The sequence below is a fragment of the Diospyros lotus genome, chromosome 8, assembly GCF_014633365.1.
Source record: "Diospyros lotus cultivar Yz01 chromosome 8, ASM1463336v1, whole genome shotgun sequence".
Classification (NCBI taxonomy): Eukaryota; Viridiplantae; Streptophyta; class Magnoliopsida; order Ericales; family Ebenaceae; genus Diospyros; species Diospyros lotus.
The window spans coordinates 29,752,342-29,773,126 of record NC_068345.1 but is presented as its reverse complement, the minus strand read 5'-3'; the positions used below and the strand labels follow the sequence as shown (position 1 = coordinate 29,773,126).

Sequence of the window (20,785 nt, the reverse complement as noted above, 5' to 3'; positions counted from 1 at the left end):
CTCTAAATTCAAAACATATTTATTTATTTATTTATTTATATATTTATTATTATAATAAAAAAATATTATAAAATTCATTAACTTTAAATTATATATATATTTTTAATAATATATTAACATTAAATATTTCTAATTTACTGAATAATCAAATTTATTAAATAAAATATCATTAAAAATTATTTTTAAAATTTCAAAAAGAACGCATTTTCTAATTTTCTATTTTGAGAAATAGTTTTTCAAAATGACAAAGAAAACGTTTTTTCAATTTTCTAAAAACAGACTATCAAAATAGAAAACTAAAAATAAATTCAAAACTGAAAATTAAAAATAAATAGAACACAGCCTTAGACTCTTGCACACCCCCATTTATAACTTCTTAGACATTTTTTCTTTGACATTTGGTTGAAAAAAAAAATATTTTTAATTTACATGAAAAATAAAAACCACCTCCCCCTACATGAAATTTTTCATGAAAAAAATGTCAAATGATACTTTAATGGTTGTACCATGAAATTCAATTTTATGAAAAATGTAATGTGTCAAACAACAAACATAGAATTCAATTAATTAGATGACATTTTTTTATATATTTTTCATGCTATCCAACACACCCCGCCTACTAGATTGGTCATATTTTTCATAAAAAATAACTATTTCATGTAAATTGTAGTTTTAATGGTGTTTGATTAGCCATATTTTTTAGATAATTCCAATTCTCACTTTTACTAGAAAACCAATTCTTAGGGGGGGGCTTGGAAAAGAAATTCCGGGGAATTGGAAAAGAAGAAAAAGGGAAGCGTGATTGGTGATTGCGAGGAGGAAAGGAAGCACTGTCGGCGATGGCAACCATAGCTAGTGATGGCAGTGACAGACTGAGCGAGAGGCAATGAACGAAAACGATGGTGAGCGACCGAGGAGTGAACGGCGATGGCAACGACAGCTCCTTCAACCTGTGTATGTATATTTGTGTATATATATTTGATTTTTTGAATATTTTGTGTAATATATTTGATTTATTTTTAAACAATTTCTTGGTAGAAAATTAAGCCAATCAAACACCTTCAATTGACATTTTCTCTAAAATTTAATTACCTATAAGATATTTTCTTTCCACCCAAATTTCATGCTTGCAATTAAACACACCCTTAGTTTTTGGGATGAGTTATATTCAAAGAATTGTAACAGCATGCATTTTGTCTTTATATTCTCCAAGTACATATATTTATATATATATACACACTTTAATATTTAAAGTGTAGTGTTGTGTACTTGGACAACTATGAGATATGAGATATTGCAAAAAAAAAAAAATTCAAATTGATTGATTGTGTAAGATTGTACCAATGAGGTTGATCATATCCAAAAATGAGATATATTAACAAATGTTCATAAGAATCAAATTATATATTAACTAAATTAATTAATATAAATTTAAGTTTTTGAACCTTTTTTTTTTTAAACTTGTTCAAATTTATCAATAAATTATTGTGGATTTAGATAAGAGTTTGATTCATATATGAAATAGATTAGATAACCGATATAAATAAGCAGTTACGGAGTTTATTGAGTTTTCTACAAGGAATGAGGTTTTCCCAAACATTTGTAACAATTGGTAAAAACTATGCATTCTCGGTAACTTTAACAATGATAATGTAAATTGCTCGAAAAAAGTATTTATTTTCAAAATGGACCGAAATTGCTAGGAAATTTGTTGGGAAAAGCTTCTTGATGGTTTTACCCATCGATTCGAAATTACCTAATTTCCATCAATATCTAAATGTATATTATGTTACTTTTTTGTTAATAAAGCATGATAAAAAAATCACAAAAAATGACTGAATTGCAACAAAAGTTAAAGTTTAATGGTCGCTATGACAAGAATTAAAATATTATGACAACTTTATTACGAAAAACAAAATTCAATAACTAAAATTTAAGATCTACGATGCAGGAAACAACAATATTCCGTGTAATACCTAACACAACACCATATGATAATTGACTCAGCAGCAAGCATCTGACTGACATTTCTTTTTATGAAAGATATTATGCCGAATAGACAAATAAATCTTGAATTTTAGGTCAATTTTTAATCTTATCTTGATTTGACATTTGCTTCAATTTAGTTATCAAATTTTCAATTTTGTTTCAATTTTATCCTCGATCTAGCAAGTGTGTACTAAGCTTACATGGTTACTGATGTGGCAGATGATGTGTCAAATAACTAACAACTTAGCTAAAACGGCACTGTTTATGTCATTTTTGTCATTGAGCACGGCCAAAACGACGACGTTTTAGCCTTGCATAAAACACCTCCCTTGCTCCTACCCCTTTTTGTGATTGCTAACTAGGGCTTCGAAGAGAACCACGAGACCAAGCCAATAATGAAAAAAACTCACTGTAATCGAAGGCGATGCATGGGTTCGACGATAACAGAGAAGGTGCGAAGGGTTCAAAGGTGATTGAATCAATGGCGGCGATTGAGTTGACGGATTTGGAATCGACGGTGGCACGAGTTCAAAGGTGAATGAATCAATGGTGGCACGAGTTCGAAGGTGACCAAATCAACGACGACAGACACGGAAACCATCGACACTGGCTAGGCATCGACTTCTCTCTCTCAGGTATGAAGCTTCTCTCTATCGATTGTGTTCTATCTCTCGACCAAACCGTCTTCTATTTGTTGTTGGAATCGTATATTGGTTCCTCTTGCTTTATACAATCAACACAAAATTTTGTCCATTTCTTGTAGCTATTTTTCAAATCAAATGAGTAGCCCTATTTTCCATTGTTTTTGGCTTCCACTTTTGTGTTTGTACTTGATATTTAGGGTAAAGAAGTAGTAGTTTAGGTAGGCTTCCACTAAATGTAATATATCTTTTTGTTATGACCTTATTTTCTTTTGTTATGACTTGGTAATATTTAATAATATTTTTTTTACGTATAAATTGGTAATATTTAATAATGTTGTATACATATTTTGTAATGCATAAATTAGAGGATATTGATAATGTTGAAATTTAAGACTAATCATTGAACTCAATCAAATTTTACTATCTTGTCTCATTTAAGATGACATACAATTTGGAAATGGGTGAAGCTTTAATCAACTCCTCTACCTAGCATCAAAGAACTGTGTGTGAGCATGTCATACCTGTTTAGTGCTATTTATCATGGAGTAAGTCTAATCCTAGAAAGAAATTCTTGCAATGTCGATTCTGGAAAATAATTTGTTATCCATATCTATGAAAAAAGATGTTAATGTGAATGGTATTGATTATTGGATGATTTTGTGGATATGATGATAATTGTAGATGGTTTTAATGGATTGATGATGAACGCACGGCTCATGAAAAAACATTATGTGGTGTTTTGTTGGATAAATTGAATGGAATCCAACGTAACATGAGATATATGGTTGAGAATAAGATAACGCTACAAGAACAATCGAGGGGTTTTGAAGAAAAAACCTTAAGGAAAAAGGAAAAGTTATTAAAGCTTGAGAAAGATAATTGGTGTATTTTGGAAGAAAATTTTCAATTGAAAATGAAACTTCAAGAATATAGGATGAAAGAAAATAAGTTTGTTAAGGATCTAATCGTGTTAAGGTTGGTTTGTTTTGTGTGGATTTTATGGTGATGAAAAATGAAAGAAGTAGTTTCAAATATTTGGCTTTAATGTAATCTATGTATAAACAATTGTAAGTTAATGTAATAGTCATCGAGTAATATAAAAACTTTTGTTGGCTTGTTCTAGTTAAGATGATTGTTATGTAATCTCATCATATATGCAAACTAAATCACACCCTCACCCTAGCAATCATAATATACAAGCCCCTATCAGCATGTATGCACATTTCACATTTCAAAGACAAAGGCCACACAGATATCATTGCACATTTCAGTTAGCAAGAGAGAGGAAATGAAGAACTAAACTGTGTACAAGCCCCCATCAATAAGGAAAAATCATCGTCATCATCAATCATATCCTGAATACACCAACATGCATCATAAAATCATAAACAGATGTATATGGATCAACAATTTAGCTTCCTTAAACCCAAAATACAACATGATATTCATCATTAGCAATACATAAAAGATACTATAAATTATTATTATCAATACATGTTATTCATCATTAACAATACATAAAAGATCATATTTACCACAATGCAAACAGTTTGAGAAAATCCAAACATAAGCATGCATAGCAAATTTGTCAACACCACTTCTTTGTGAGTCTCAATCAACATCATAACATTTTGTAAACTCGTCCCCTCTTTGAATAATAACAATATACTCAATGCTCTTGCTATAACCACTCTTTACTTGACTTGCAATCCTAGATGACTTCTTCATTGCCTAATTAGCTACTCGTTTAGAGATTGCCTTAGTAGTAGCTGTTGTTGCATAAGGCCTACTAACAAATCTAACATTTGTTTATCCTGACATCTATAAAAAATAATAAAAATAATAATTCAATATATGAAAACATGTTGCATATATGCTAGGAGACAAAACATGTTACATATTGTTATCAAATAATGTAATGGACAGTAATGGACACAACATGTTGCATATTGTTATTAAATAATACAATGAACAATAATGGACAAAATAATAATTTAATAATATCATTATTGTATAATATGAAAGAGGCTTGGCAAAATATATGTAGGAGACCACAAATTCTTACCCTTGTTGCCTTTTGCCCATGGTCAAAACAAAACACAGCCTTTGGGACCACAAATTCAAGACCACCGATTCACAATTTTCCACGAACTTCACCTAACACCAAACACTATTATTAAATTCCATCAGTGAATTGTATAAAGCAAATAAAACAATATGCGATTCCAACAAGAGAGAGAAGATGAGTCGATCGATAGACAGACCATAACCTAGAGTGAGAAGCTTCATATCCGAGAGAGACAGAGATAAGTCGATGCCTAACCAGTGCCATTGGTTGTCGTGGTTGTCAATTCCAAATCCCTCAACTCCGATGTCGCCGTCGATTCAATCACTGTCGAACCCTTCGCACCTTCTCCGTCACTGTCGAACCCGTGCATCTCCTTCAATTACAATGAGTTTCTGTCATCGTCGACTTGGTCTTATGGTCCTCTTCGAAACCCTAGTCAGCAATCGCGAAAAGGGTTGGGGCCAAGAGGGTGTTTTATGCACAACCAAAACGACATAGTTTTGGTTGTGCATAAAACACTCTCTCGATGTTTGTGTTATTTTTGTCATTGAGCACTCAATGACAAAAATGACACAAATGATGCCGTTGTAGTTGAGTTGTTAATTATTTAACAGATCAACAATCACACAAACTTGAGCAAATACTTATTAGCTCGAGAATAAAATTAAAATAAAATTAAAAATTTCATAACTAAATTAAAATAAAGATCAAACCAGAATAAAATTAAAAATTAATCTAAAATTCAGAATATATTTATCGATTGGGCCAAAATATTAATACAACATTAGATCCACTTGTGTATGATTCATATGGCAGTTATAATCTTTTAGCTTCAACCTCCAAATACATGTTCATGATCATGAATCATGATAAAACTTGTATCCATTTAAGATTTTTTAATCGAAGAAAATTTCAATAATTCATCATCTGGAATACATTTTGACCCGAAATCTGACATGAGAGTACGAGGGAGAAGCGCGCGTGCAGTTTTTGACTTTTGATACTTGCAGTTCATTGTTGAAGCAGAAGCGGCGTAACGAACGCCGTCCGGAAAGGACGGCCGGCCCAGTCGCCATTTCCTTCTCCTTCTTCCTTTGTTTATTTATTATTCCCATCAAAGATCTATCGGACCGGTCCCTGGCACCACCTGGTTTTGCTCGCTCCTTCTGCACAAGGTAGTTGCGATCAGAATGGGCGTCCGGCGTAGCTTCACAAGGCTGGTCAAAGGCGTCTGTGCTTGTGGAGATTCCCAAACAGGTTATGTAGAACTTCTTATTTTCCCCATTAATTTATCAAGATCAAATACGAAGATCGAGTGATTTTTGTGCTGGTATTGTAATGGCATTCGTCGGTTCTTTCCCTAATTCAGTGAGTTCGTTGTGCTATTTGCCCTTGCACGTCTTCCTCTGGAACCCTAGTTGGCAAATGGAAAGGTTTGGGCTTGGTTTTGCACCCCTTTTTAGGGTACAAGTAATAGCAACAAAACGAGCTTTAAAAGAGTCGTGATAGAATATTTGGTATTGCTAATGGATGAAAAACAGTTCGCTCTTTGTTATTTCCGTACGGATATAAAGACAAGCTGCTCAAAAAGTAGTATAAAGAAGAAAAGCTGCCACTCAAAAAGGTTGTAGAAAAAAGAAAAGCTGAATTAAAAATAATCACTAACAGAGCATTTGGTGATGGATAAAAAGTTAGCTCACTATTAATCATTTGTTTGTGCTAGGTATTGAAATAATAGATATTGTCGAAGACAGATGATTGGTGTGCTAAAATTCATGTAACTAACCTCACTTAATAGAATTAAGACTTGATATGTTGTTATTATCTTGTATGTTATTGAAAATGATGACATTGACCGTAAGATAAATGAAATATCATTCACAGTTTAAATACAATTGTGAAATCTATAATTCTTTTTGTTATAAAGAAAAACCATAAAGCATGTTCATGTAGCTGACTTCTTTGAGTAATGAATGATAGTCTAATTGTAACACAATGGGTAGCCCTTTTGTTTTGCATTTCTTATACGTAAAACCAGATTCCTAGACTTATCTTACCTTGCGGAAAGATAATTGCAGAAAAGAGAAAGAAAAACCCCAACTCCCCTGTCCTTGTATCAAATAACTATTTTCTGTTTTAACAAAATCATCTTAGATTTCAAAGATTATTATTGATTACTCCCCATTAAGTCATCAAATTTGCAAATTCCAACTTCATACGTAAGAGATAAAACGTTTACTCCTCATGGTAGTCTGTAATCTGCTTGGATATCCAATATGAAGGATAATTTCAAAATGGTAAGTTCTATAATATACACCAAAAAAAGATCTTGTATATTGGTTTCAGCAGCAGATTTCAATTTTTTTTATTGAAACTGAAAGACAACTATCTTCCTGGCAACTTCCTGAAATGCTTTTTTAACATAAATAGAAATATCATAAGTTGTCCGAAAGTTCCTATGCCATTGTCAAAGGCAGGTATTTAATCAAAATGACACATTTGACCTACGAATGTTTGGGAAATGCCAGATGTCCAACTAGAGAAAATCTCCTACAGAATAAGACATAAAATTGTTATTCTGTTAAAATATAAATAAATTGAAGAATATGAGAAACAAAGTTGAGGATGAATAAAACAAAGATAAAAAAGCAAAGGAAATACAGAGGCATTCCCAGGTTGCCTGAGTTTCCTTAAAGCCAATGTATATTTGGGTGCCTAGTCATAAATGAGGCAGCTGGAGGATGAAAGGAAAAAGTAAAACTAGTTGAGTGAGCCATAGTTATCCATCTGTACTAAAACAAGAAGGAATAAGAAAAGGGGCTCTCAATTCAGAGGAATAGTTTTTAATAACTGGAAATATATGAGCTGACAGTTAAAATTTCATGGCGTACCAGAAAAAAGATATTCTTATCTTCTATAATATTATTCAGTGCATCCAATTACTGATGAGAAATACTTTGGCCTTTAATTTTTACCTGTCACTTGTTCTCTGAAATTTTTGAAGAAACATTTTTTCGGTAGTAATGTTGCAAAACTGAAGAGAATGAGACGACTGAACCTCTAAATGAACCCTTATATGAAATCCTAGAATTAAATAATTCAACAATTAAAACCCTAACGAACTCAAGTTACTACATCTAAAAACTAAAAGATCACTACCTGTGCCACTTGTATTATTCTGGAGAAGAAAGACCGTGTACAGTCACCATCATACCAAATTCTCCAGGTGAGAAACAAATGGGTGTCCAGACTTGTTTTATATGATTTTGTCAAAGACATTAGGAATGTAGCATCACAATCGATTTTGACATGTGGGAGTAGCACCCTATAGTTCATTAGCCAAATGATTCCTTGAGGTACAGCTTCAATTCAGAAACTTTAAGAACACCACAATGTATTAGTCAAGGGAGGTCCAAAAAGAATCTTATGGCATATCCTGTCCAGTGAGAATTTATAATTGTCAAGAGACCATAATCTACAGAAGACAATGCAAGGAGGTTACTAGCCTCCCTCCCATGGTTGTCAAAATCCCCGATTCAACTCGTACAATTTTACGTGTCAGGAACTTCTTAACGACTCAACGCCCATATAAAATCTAAATTGTAGTAAAATCATAGTGAATCCTAATTCAACTCATTAAAATTGGTAGAATCCTGAGTTGGACAACGATTTTACCGATTTCAGCTTTCATGCACAGAAATATTAGAGACGGAAAAAATTCAGTCTAGCCAACATAGTATTAATTCTGATTCAAGGGATGTCCTCTGCCTCTGAGAACCCTTATCTCTCTCAAACACCTTCATCATAGCCTTCCATTGTTCCCTCTTCTCGCATGGTTGCTCGGTGCTCAATGTCGCCGCCAATTCACAACTTTGATTGCTTGGTGCCGTTGTCGATTCACAAACACAAACTACTAGCTAAGTTACCGTCGATTCACAAATACGAATTGATGTTTCCATGCTCGCATGCTTGGTTTTGCTGTTTCCGTGCAACATGAATCGATTCATAGCTCGGATTGCTCGATGCCACTGTCAATTCAACTTAAAAGGATATACAACTCCGTATGTTTCTTCTTGTGCTATTTCTTCATTTGTTTCTTCTTTTGCAATTTCTTGGTCCAATTCGGTGATTCCTGTTAGCCATAGCTTCATTTGTTTCTTCTTCGTCTGCCTTCATTAATTTGATTATTGTTGGTTTTCTTAATTTGAAAGTGAATTACTATGATTTCCTTAAAGAATTGAATGTTTGTTGGAGCTTTTATTAGAATTATTGCTTGTAATGTAGAAGTTTACCAATGTGTGTTGTTTGTATTTATATTAGGTTATGACTCATATGACTTATGAGAATTTACATTATATGAACTAATACTCAAAATTTTCATTATGGATGGATGAATGATTATAAATAGACTTAATATTTAGAAATTTCATATTATTTAGTAGTTTTGAAATTGATAGATAAAGTTATTTTGAAATAGGTAATATGTATTTCATTCATAATAAGGAATAAGGTTGAAATAATCATGTTATTAAGCAATATTAATTCGTTTTTTATAAAATTATGTCATTATAAACTTATATTTATATAGATTAAAGGGTATTTTTAATTATCTCTAAAATCTTATGATTTTACGATCTAAGTTTACAATTCGATTTTATGGACCCTCCTTAGATCCCACCTAAAATCTCGATTTTAACTACCTTGCTCCCTCCCTCCCTTCTATGCATTAATATAAATGTTAGATCATTATATGAAGAGAAGAGACCACTATGATATAGTATATTGCATAACAAAGATCTCAAGTAAGCGGTGGACTAATGAGTTGTTCTAAGACACTGAACAAATAGAGCACACAAATGCACAGTAAAGGCACATATTCCTTGAGTTTGCAAATACATAATCCTGGTCAAATGCCTGACTTGTGTGCTTGTATGAATCTCTTAATTTAGAAATATCTAGCCCCTAAAACATCCTCACAAGACTAATCAAACATTTATCTGACAGGTGAATACTCACCCCTGCAAGCTTTAGACCTGGTTTGACTTTATTCAGTCAAATTTGTAAATCTATTTTCATTCAATCCCAGTATACATCTTGGTAATTTTGAGAAACACCCGTCAAATCACATTGTTAGCCAGCGCATTGCTTCTTAGTAATAGTATTACATAGAACAATCATATTCTGTAAATTCAGTATCATTGAAACCAAAACAGGAGACTGGAAAGGCCTGAGAATGCACTCTGTCCCAAATCCTTGGTTGTTTCTTGGAAGCCAACTATTAAAATAGAAAAGAATTCCAGAAATCAATTGGTCACAAGATCTATTGGCGAAGTACAACTGCTCAACAGAATGTAGTTGTCTCTTGAAAGTTGTACACAGCCGTAAATTGGAGGTTTATAACATTGACCATTGGCTTCAAAGTTGTAGAGAAGAAGGAACATTTTGGGGAACTCAGAATTCCTATATGGTTATGACTTCTCCAATGCTTTTCTGTATGTTTTCCTGTACTCAGTTTTATATGACAACCAAAAATAAGAAAAACCCTTTCTTCAAATTTAACTTTGTTTCTCACAAAATATCCAAGTACATAAAACATGTGGTCAGGTTTCATTGCATAATTGGTCCAAACATGTGCAACAATTTAAATATTGAGTCAACAATAAGGTTTCAACTTCGGACTTTTGTTTTCTGTGATATCATGTTGAATTATTAACCACCATCTCATCTAAAAGTTTAAGTTGTTAGATAAATTGTTAACTTTAATTTTTATATTATCATTTTTACTTTGAGCATCATGAAGAAAGGGAAAAAGTGTAGTGTAATAGACTATGAAGCACAGACACAAACATAGGGACACGTGACACGTTCAGGAATACAAGATATGTGACATGGGGACATGACATTTTTCAAGAAAGGAGGACACACCATAGTCAGTATACATTAATTGATAAAATAAATTTTTGTATTTGTAATGACATAATAAAGTAAAGCTATATTCCAAACTCATAAATATGCATTTAAAATTCATAATTCAAAATTCCAAATAAATTACTTTAATTTAATTAGGAACTGACTCACAAGTCATTACTCATTTCAAATTTAGACACTAAAAGGTCCAGAACACAGTATTTAAGACTCAAAGAAAATAAAGACTAGAGCTAGGAAATAAATAAACACACACTGAAGAAGATAGATACTAGTGTATCAAAATCCAGTCGATGTTCAAAGACGAAGAGGATGCAGGCGTGTAAGAGTGAAAACTGAAGATCATGTGATGAAAATGTGGAAAAACTTAACAAGCATGCAATTGCCAAGTCAGAAAATTGAATTGTCATTGAAAAAAAGGCTTATTTTAAGGTGTTCAGAGTGTCCACAAAGGGGACACATTGCTATGTGTGTCCTCTTAAAAAAAATTAAAAAACTGTTGTGCATGCCACATGGATGTGTTTGATATGTATTGGTGGCGTGTCGATGTGTTAGAGGGTCCGACATGCCAGTGACACCAGTTTGATCGGCCCTAGGAAGTTTCTGTGCTTCTTAGGTAGTAGAAGCTTCCCATTGGTACTTATAAACCAGCTCAGCAAACTAAAATACCAAAAGAAAAAACATGTAAACAGGTACATGTATTTCAGGAAAAAAAACTGATGGTTTCTTTCTTTTCTTTCCTTTTCTTTTCTTTTCTTTTCTTTTTTTTTTTTAAGTAAAAACTGATGATTTCATAAGTAATAGTTTCTGAACTCTTCGAAGATAATGATCCTTTTGCTTTTGTTGGTGACTCTTGGAACCTGTTCAATTCCACTAAACATTGATGACTAGTAGGTAAAGAGATTGCATGATATAAGCCAAAAAGATATTTCTTTACCTGTAGTTGACATTAGCACTCTTGCCTTTTATGCATTCACATCTCCAAGACCCATAGAAGAATGCAATGACTTAGAATTTTCTTCACAATAACCAAGTGTCTCTGTTTCAATGTAGCTAATAATAACTATCTGTTACCCATGTTTTAGATCTTATTGCTTTTCTATTGCTCAGATAATTCTGTGACACAGGAACGCAGGAGGGTATTGGATCCATGTCAACACAGCAGCCAGTGCAACTACGAATTCAACATCGCCATGTAAATAAAACACAGCTCTTCTAACTATCCTGTCTTTGCTTTTATGGCTTTTAAATCATCTATGTCAATGCTAAGTCATGAATAAATACTTAGTGCTGAGTTTGGTAGATAACATATATCCTTGAATGCATTTGAGGGTGTACTTCAGTTTAAGTGAAAATAGCTCCTTCTTGAGTTTTAGGATACGACACTTTTAGATTAAACATATGATTCACCATGTTTCTTTAACTCGGAATGGGTCATTTAGTTATCATCACCTTGAAAATTAGATCTTCCAATGTCATATACTGTTAGGGTTTTTCTTCTTGATAGTGTAAAATTATAAATTATTCAACTAAGAGACATTTTGAAACTGTGAACCATTAAGTTGCACAGGGTCAAGACTGGATCATACAATACCTCACTAAATAATATCGTGTTGTATGATTATGGACGCATTTATGTATAAAATATATTATGAACAAGATATAATTGTTTTCAGGTGGTGATTGATAACGGCATCCTCCAAGTCACATTATCAAATCCTGAGGGAATCATTACTGGAATACAATATAATGGCATTGATAATTTGCTTGAGATATGCAACAATGAAAGTAACAGAGGGTAAATCTGCTTTTCTACCTTTTGATCCAAAATTTGTCTATTGTTCAAGAGATTGGTAATTGACTCTTTAACATAACACATTAGTTTTCTATGACTACAAATAGGGAGTTTTGTTGTGGATAATTTTATTTTTGTGGATACATTTGTCTCTTTATGGTTTATGTGCTTAGATAAAAAAAAAAAACTTCCACTTAATTTTCAATTAGGTTATACTATTACATTGTCTATACTATTATATAAGCAAAGAGAGCATTTTGGTGTTATGAAGCCATGTCAATAAAGTGAATTCCCAAAATACCTTTTATATTTTTTGGTTAAAAAATAAAAAGAAAACTTGTCGAGAGATAAGCAGTTTTATTTTGTTTTATCCGGTTGTTAAAATTTTATCTTGTCTTATCTTTGAATAGGAGGCTATGGTCAAAGCTGATCCATAAGTCGACTTAGTCTCTTATCTCTATCCTCTTATCTTTGTTTCAGATTAGGTAGTTAAGTGAGTGTCTTATTTTTGAGGAAGTGGTTTGTTGACTCTCCAAAGGCTGTATATATTGAGTCTTATTCTTGAAATAATATTTTACGGTTTTTCCTGCTCAAATTCTATCAAAACTTAATCACTAAGATTTGATCTCATGACCTTGCAAATAGCAAGTATTTAATTTTACCACTTTGCTAACTTTAACCTTCATGCTAAACTTTGTCTTTAAAAAATAGAAAAACTAGACCACAACTTCAAATTGCCACCTAATAAACCTTTATTTAAAATATTTTATTTTTTTATTTGCACATGCATAGCACGGGCTCACTTCTTGTTTTGTTGTTATTTATTCTTGAATTTGCAGTTATTGGGACGTTGTTTGGAACTCTCTAGATGGTACAGGAGGAAATAAAGGAGTTTTTGAAGTGTAACCCTCTCCTCTCACACATTTAGCAGTCGATATTATGCAACTTCCTTGGTGACCATTTATTACTCATTCCAAGAACTGATCATTGTGCAGAATTAAAGGATCATCTTTCAAAGTAATAGTGGAAACAGAGGAACAAGTAGAGGTGTCATTCTCAAGGCCTTGGGATCCCTCATTCCAGGGCAAGCTTGTTCCCCTGAATATAGACAAAAGGTTCTCTCTTACATTTTTCTGCATCATTTGAATGAGATTTAGTTGGTTGTTGTTAGCCTTATTGATAATGGTGTGACTAAGACCTGATTTTCTAGGTTCATATTGCTTCGTGGTTCCTCAGGCTTCTACACATATGCCATTTATGAACATGTAGGTTTGCCACAATGGCCAGCTTTTAGCCTTGGTGAGACCAGGATTGCATTCAAGCTCAGAAAAGATAAGTAAGCAAGTTTCTCCCGTCTATTATTTTTTGAACTAGTGCTAATTTGAAAATATTTTCGTCATTAATAATAAAAGCCTAGCAAAATAGTTTAAGATCAGTCTAAAGTGAAGAAATTAGAACACATTAAAGATATGAGAATTCTCAGATGAACTAAAATTCATGAAACAAAAATGTCAATTGTTATTAACCCATTTAGAGATATTCCAGATTCTAAGAGATTTTCAATTTTACTTCTTTTCAGTCACCATTAAGTGGTTAAACATTAAACTAAATGATGTAAGTGGCACACACAAGTAACCCACTCTTCATTTTTAAACAACCTAGAAAAGTTGTTTGATTGATGTTGTACAAGAATAATTCTATGGTTTTGAACTGGCTAGGTTTCACTACATGGCTGTGGCAGATAACAGGCAAAGATTTATGCCCTTGCCAGATGATAGGTTACCAGGAAGAGGGCAACCCTTGGCATACCCTGAAGCAGTCCTACTTGTCAATCCTATAGAACCTAGCTTTAGAGGAGAGGTAACTTTGTCATTTTCTCTGTTTTTGATTGCATAGGTAGTATCTAGGCCTAGTTTATGGAATTTATTCTGGTTTCAACAAAATAGGTCCCGTAACTAAGGTGCTATCTCTTTCTCGTGCATGCGTAAATATGCCCAGCATTATAGATATTAGCTCTTCTTGCACATGGATGAAGTTCTTTGTGGCCCTTACATCAGTTATCCTAGTGGCCTTTATATCAACACAGCAGTTTGATGATTTTATGTGATTAAAACCTTACTATATTCTGCACTCTGAGTTGGATAATGATGAATCTTGGTTTGATTTATTCTATGCCACACAGGTGGATGACAAGTACCAGTACTCTTGTGAGAACAAAGATCTTCAGGTCCATGGGTGGATTTGTATGCACCCTTCTGTTGGATTCTGGCAGATTACACCTAGTGATGAGTTCAGATCAGGGGGCCCCTTTAAACAAAACCTTTCCTCCCATGTGGGTCCTACTTGTCTTTCTGTAAGTAACTTTGTACCTGTCAATTCTGAACTTTGACTATTAGAGGAAGAAACCTGTCACAAGTTAATTGGAAGCAATAGTATGAGTTATAGTTGTGCAAATCTCTAGCATTATTAATGCTGTCCATACAAACTTTACCAAAATTCAATTTTATGCCTTTAACAGGTGTTTCTCAGTGGTCACTATGCTGGGGATGACCTTGTTCCCAAATTTGGACAGGGTGAGGCTTGGAAGAAAGTTTTTGGCCCCATTTTCATCTACCTTAACTCTGGAGATGACCCACTTGCCCTGTGGGAGGATGCAAAAAAACAGGTTTAAAATGTTTACTGCTTGATAACATAACATGCTGAAACATAATATGATAAATATTGAAATATCAATTACAGATGATGGTTGAAGTCCAAAGTTGGCCCTATAGTTTTCCAGCATCTGAGGATTTTCCATCACGAGATCAACGAGGTAGCATTAGTGGTAGATTACTAGTCCGTGACAAGTAAGGAACTAGTTTGAACTCTATATGGACTTATAGACGATACTTTTCTCTTTGTATTTTCTCGCTAATATGGAAAAATTGATCAATATTTTTGTCACTGTGCCCGATCAGGTACGTAAACAACAATGATATATCTGCAAATGGTGCCTATGTAGGATTGGCCCCTCCAGGAGAGGTTGGATCATGGCAAAAAGAATGCAAGGTGATAAATGCTTAATTATACTACATACTACAAAACTACATGGAGTCATAATTGTTGATAATTGTTCTGTGTTTCTTGTAGTGTTTAGAATGGGAGTGAAAATGTGGATATTCTACAGTGTCACCCATAGGAGTGTTTAAGATGGCAACAGAGTGATCCAGACTGTTGTTGGAGAGTTAAATTGGCAATGGAAGGAGTCCCTGAATTTGCAAGAGGACAGGGTGAATTCAGAATTGTTTTGTTGCACTAACAAGGTCTAAGACCCCTATTTATGATGGAAGTGTCATGTCTAAGAAGTCATTGTTTAAGTGAGATGGGTATAATGTTGGCATATTACTTGTGCTTAATCTTCTATTACTGGGTTGTCTCTAGTCATAGAGGTAGGGGATTGTAGTGGCACCAAATCTTCAAATGTTGGGGACATAGGCATGAGATGCATACATTCTACCAATGGTTGGACACCAATTAAGTGAAAGTCCCATCGGGAAGGAAGGAGAGGCCTTCACAAAATCCTGAATTCTACTTGTCCAATTTCATAGGTTTCTCAAAATTTCACATGAAGGAATATCTCCTACCTCGTCCTATGTTGGAGTACCCCATAATTGGGTATCAACATGTCATGGATATCATGCTTGGTGATCTAGAATTTTTAGCTTAAATGGCCAGCAAATATTTTCAAACCTTGGATTCGGATGGCTATTGCAAAGAAATTGAGTTTGTGGTGAGAAGCTATGGGTTAGTAAAGCAGTCAGAGAGCTCCATCAGCCAAGCCAAGGTGGTGCTGCATGCATGTCTGACAATTGCAGCACTCGTGCAAAAAAGTTTCACTGGCCAAGCTGTATAGGTACTGGAGTGTTCTTAGTGGTGAGCATAGAGCTCTTTGGTAGATCAATTCTACAAATCAAGCCTAGGAAGTGCCACAAGCCTCATTGCGTCAAGGAGTGTGGAGGAGTCGGCTAATAATTGTCTCACCTTTGACTAGCTTCCTATTGATGATGGATACTAGTGCACTGAGATAGTTGCATGCGATTGGGTTAATTTATAATATGGTGTCAAGCAAAGAGACTTACAGGGATCTTTTTGTATGTATGAAAGTTCTTGCTTCAAAAATCTTGGTCACTTGTGATGGTAGGGGAAGACACCTACCTGCAAGTGAAGATCCCAGTATCTGCTTGCTTCTGTGCAATATCTAGCTGTGCAAGGAAGTATTGCTGGATTTGGCCAGCACATAAAAAAAGGCTAGCAATTTGAGACACAAGATTTTAGTTGTAAGGTAGGTGCAATGTCAGAGGAGAAGTTAGGCATGCAATAGATGCTTGATGATAAGCCACACAAGAATGTTATGAGTGATGTGTGCAACCAGCTATAGTAACACAAGTTTGAGATTTCATGCAAGAATTTCATGCAGGGCTAGCTATGATGACTTAAAGAATGTGAATATGGAATGTAGAATAGTAGAGTGCAAAACTGTATCATGTTTTATATGCAACAAGTAGGAGCCACATTCATAAATGAATTGTAGTTCTGATTGAGCGGGGGCCACTTTGGGGGCTGCTAGCAACTTGCTGGTGCATGAAGAAAAACCACATGGGGATCATCCAGGGCAGTAGCTTAGTGATGGGAAGGGTTCTGAAGCATCATCTTGCAAGCCCAAGGTTATGAGTTCAATCCCAAGCCCCACTAATGCTTGGGTGGTCCCACACCATGTGGTCCACAGTTTTTGTGGGAGGGTGAATGATTCTACCGACAAGATCCTATCAAGGTATGAGTCTGGCTAGGTGTGCTAGGAGGCAAAACATGATATCTCTCAGTCCCTTCGGGTTGTGTGACATGGTGGCCTGAGTCAGCTTCGCACATTTTTCCTAGCAAAACTGCTGGAAGTTCTGTATTGTATATATTGAAGAAGAAGGTGGCAGAGTGATAAAGAGAAGGATCCAAATTTTCCATTACTTCAAAAACTTATATATTTGATACAAAAGTATGGGTCAATACCAAATCTCCATAATTTAAGGAGAGTTGTTCCCTTGTCTAAGGCTGAAATTCGTCTCCACCACAATTCATTCAAACTTCAAGTACATTCATTAATTACATTACAAAAGATTCAAAAAGGAACATGATTGGCGCATAGCTTTGTATCACACACGGAACCTTCATCAAAAACAACAAACCACATACACATTGACACTGGGGAGATGGAACACAATGTAGCTGTATACAAGCAAAAGTCTTACTAGGAATGCATTATAATTTCATGCGAGTTGGAGTCACATAGGAAACAAATGAAATTATAATTTCATGTGAGCATGAGCCACTTGAGTAGAAGAATTGCTATCTAGTGGCATTTGAGTAGCAGCCACTTGGGGACATGGATCACCACCCAAGCAAGAGCCAATCTGGGAGTCGGATCATGAGATAATTCTGTGGGAGCAGGAATCACATTGGAGATGGATTGCAATGTAGTTCAACCCAAGCATGAACCACACTACTCGACAGATTGCCATGTAGTGGCATGTGAGTAGGAGCCACATTGGGAAAATCACAATATTGTGTTGAATATGAGCGTGAGCCACATCGGGTAGACAAATTGCAACATAATTGTTTGCAGGAGCCACATGGGTGGATGGATTGCAACATTGTTGTGCCTATGTAGGGGGAACATGGGGGAGATGGATGGACCACAATGTAGTTGCAGCCAAGCACCCCACTGGGAGATGGACTGTAATTGTAAGCTTGTGCCAACAGGTGCCATATGGGGGAGAAGGATCACAATGTTGCTGAGCATGAGCAAGAGTTAAATAGGGGACATGGATTGCAATGTTGTTGCATGCAAGGAAGAGCCATAGCTGGAGATAGTTTGCAACCGCATGAGGTGGAGTCATTTGAAAGAGGGTTCACATGGGATTTGGAGCTATGTGGGGTATATATATTATAATGTGGTTGCTGTTAAGTAGGAACCACATGGAGAGGCATATGTAGTTTGAAGTTGCAAGCAGGAGCCACACAGGGGGATCGATGGCAAAGTTATTGCTCATTAGTGAAGAGCCTTATAGGCAAAGCATCAGAATGTGTCATTATGCTCAAGGAGGTTAAGAATACTGCATAGCAATTATAAAGGTTTGCATTCAGTTCTAATAGCAACTTTATAGATCTAAAACTTTTATTGAGGTCTTGTATATAACTAATTATTGAAAATGAATTCCGATCTTCTTTGTTGGATTGTCTCTTCTTCTCCATCTACCATTTTTCCGTCCTCTCTCCTCTGCCCCTAGAGAGGGCCTATGAGTTTATGTATTCCGTTTGAGGCTGGTACATGGAGCTGTCCATGACAGCAATGGATGACTTGATTTGTCATATTGAATGACTCATACTGGAGCTAAATGCATAGTGTGGAAGACATAAGTTGTCGGTAGCAGGCTGCAATTGTGCTCTTAGTTGCAGCTGATTATATTTGTTATCATTGTTGTAATGTTTAGTTAGGCAGTTCGTAACTTATGTATATATAAGGATCAGTTAGTTCTCTCAGCACATTGATTTGTGATTTTTTTCTTCATTCATTTTCAATAATATTTCTGAGGTATTTTTCATCTCTGATTGTTTCTTCTTTCCGACTGTGAAGCTCTCGCTTCACATAGCCCCATATATTATTAAGGAATTAACTTGAACATAGAATTGTTCAATGTAGCTGAAGTAACAAGTTCCTTCGGAGACATAAGAGGTGTACAAACTGCAGTATTCTTTCATAAAATCACATGTGAATTAATATTGCATGGAAATAACCTCATTGTTTGCACCAGGACTACCAATTCTGGACAAAAGCAGATGAGAATGGGTATTTTTGGATTAGGAATATACGTATTGGTTACTATAACCTTTATGCATGGGTACCTGGATTTATTGGAGATTATCGAAGTGATGCTGGTGTTACCATAACGCAAGGTTTTGTTTTCTTTCTTTCTTTTCCATGCCTTTCAATATTACATTTTCTGTAGCATTTTGATGCTCATAAGCAACAGGTTGTGACATTTACGTGGGCGATCTTGTATATGAGCCTCCTAGAGATGGGCCGACCTTGTGGGAAATTGGCATTCCTGATCGTTCTGCTGCAGAATTTTACATCCCAGATCCTGATCCAAAATATGTCAACAAACTTTTTGTCAATCACCCGGACAGGTCAGTCAGTGTCAAGAGTAGATTAGGGCTTAGGAAATATCAAACTTGGACTAAGATTAATTCTTGTATCTGGCATTCATTCATTATGTTATTATTCTTAATTCCTGGAACTTGTACACACGATATTTTTAGTCATATACTTATGACCTTGAGAGTTCATCTTCTTGAGCTGATTGCAGGTTTAGGCAGTATGGATTATGGGACAGATATGCAGAGTTATACCCTGACGGGGATTTAATCTACAGAGTAGGTGTTAGTGACTATAAAAAAGACTGGTTCTTTGCTCAGGTCAACAGGTAAGAATTGCTGCTAGACTATTCACTTGTGCTAGTAGTAGTAGTAGTAGTTAGTGTAGTAGTAAATGCTCAGGTCAACGATTACATTTTTCATCACAGGAGAAGAAATGACAACACATATCAAGGAACCACCTGGCAAATCAAGTTCAAACTTGAAAATGTGGATCGGAGCAGACACTACAAATTACGAGTGGCGTTGGCATCGGCAACTCTTGCGGAGTTACAGGTGCAGGCAGGAGTTTATTATTATGAGTGTCTTTAAGTCATTGTCAAACATCAATTGGGGGGGTGGTGGGGATATGGGTGTTGAGTAGAGAGAAGTAAGTAATGAATATTATCATCCTCCCTCGCAGGTTCGGGTGAATGATGAGAACAACACAAACCGACCCGTGTTTTCGAGCAGACTAATCGGGAGGGACAATGCAGTTGCAAGGCATGGGATTCGTGGGCTTTACTGGCTGTTCAGTGTGGACATTCCCGGTGCTCGGTTGGAACAGGGAGAGAATACCATATATTTGACACAGCCAAGGTGCCAGAGCCCTTGGCAGAATCTCATGTACGATTACATTCGTTTGGAAGCTCCTTCTCGCATCTGCAACTGAGCTAGTTGAATCTTCTCTACCACAGCAACCACCTTCAATAATCTTCTTTCTATGTTTCTTTCACTGCCACTGCCACTGCCACTGCCTCGCCTCGTGTTCATAAATAAGCATAACGTTTTACATTTTGGGGCTTCAATGAAATGATAATGCCAGCTTTTTATTTATTTATCTTTTTGTGTTGGTGGTGGGCCCCGTGGCCCTTATAAAATGTTTCTAATAAATATTATGTAAGAATGATCCGAAGAAGT

The 20,785-nt window shown here is 35.1% G+C and overlaps 1 protein-coding gene across 1 annotated transcript; it reads left to right on the top strand.

The window, feature by feature from the left end:
* The first annotated feature begins 5,625 nt into the window (after nucleotides 1-5,625).
* Nucleotides 5,626-20,702, top strand: LOC127807948 (uncharacterized). The gene is made up of 16 exons (XM_052346194.1): nucleotides 5,626-5,958; nucleotides 11,754-11,821; nucleotides 12,303-12,424; nucleotides 13,261-13,323; nucleotides 13,417-13,536; nucleotides 13,632-13,757; nucleotides 14,140-14,281; nucleotides 14,604-14,774; nucleotides 14,940-15,086; nucleotides 15,161-15,267; nucleotides 15,379-15,469; nucleotides 19,264-19,405; nucleotides 19,483-19,639; nucleotides 19,819-19,935; nucleotides 20,035-20,161; nucleotides 20,289-20,702. Exons 1-16 carry the CDS (start codon nucleotides 5,892-5,894, stop codon nucleotides 20,535-20,537), a joined length of 2,016 nt encoding a protein of 671 aa, XP_052202154.1. The 5' UTR covers nucleotides 5,626-5,891; the 3' UTR covers nucleotides 20,538-20,702.
* Nucleotides 20,703-20,785: the final 83 nt, after the last annotated feature.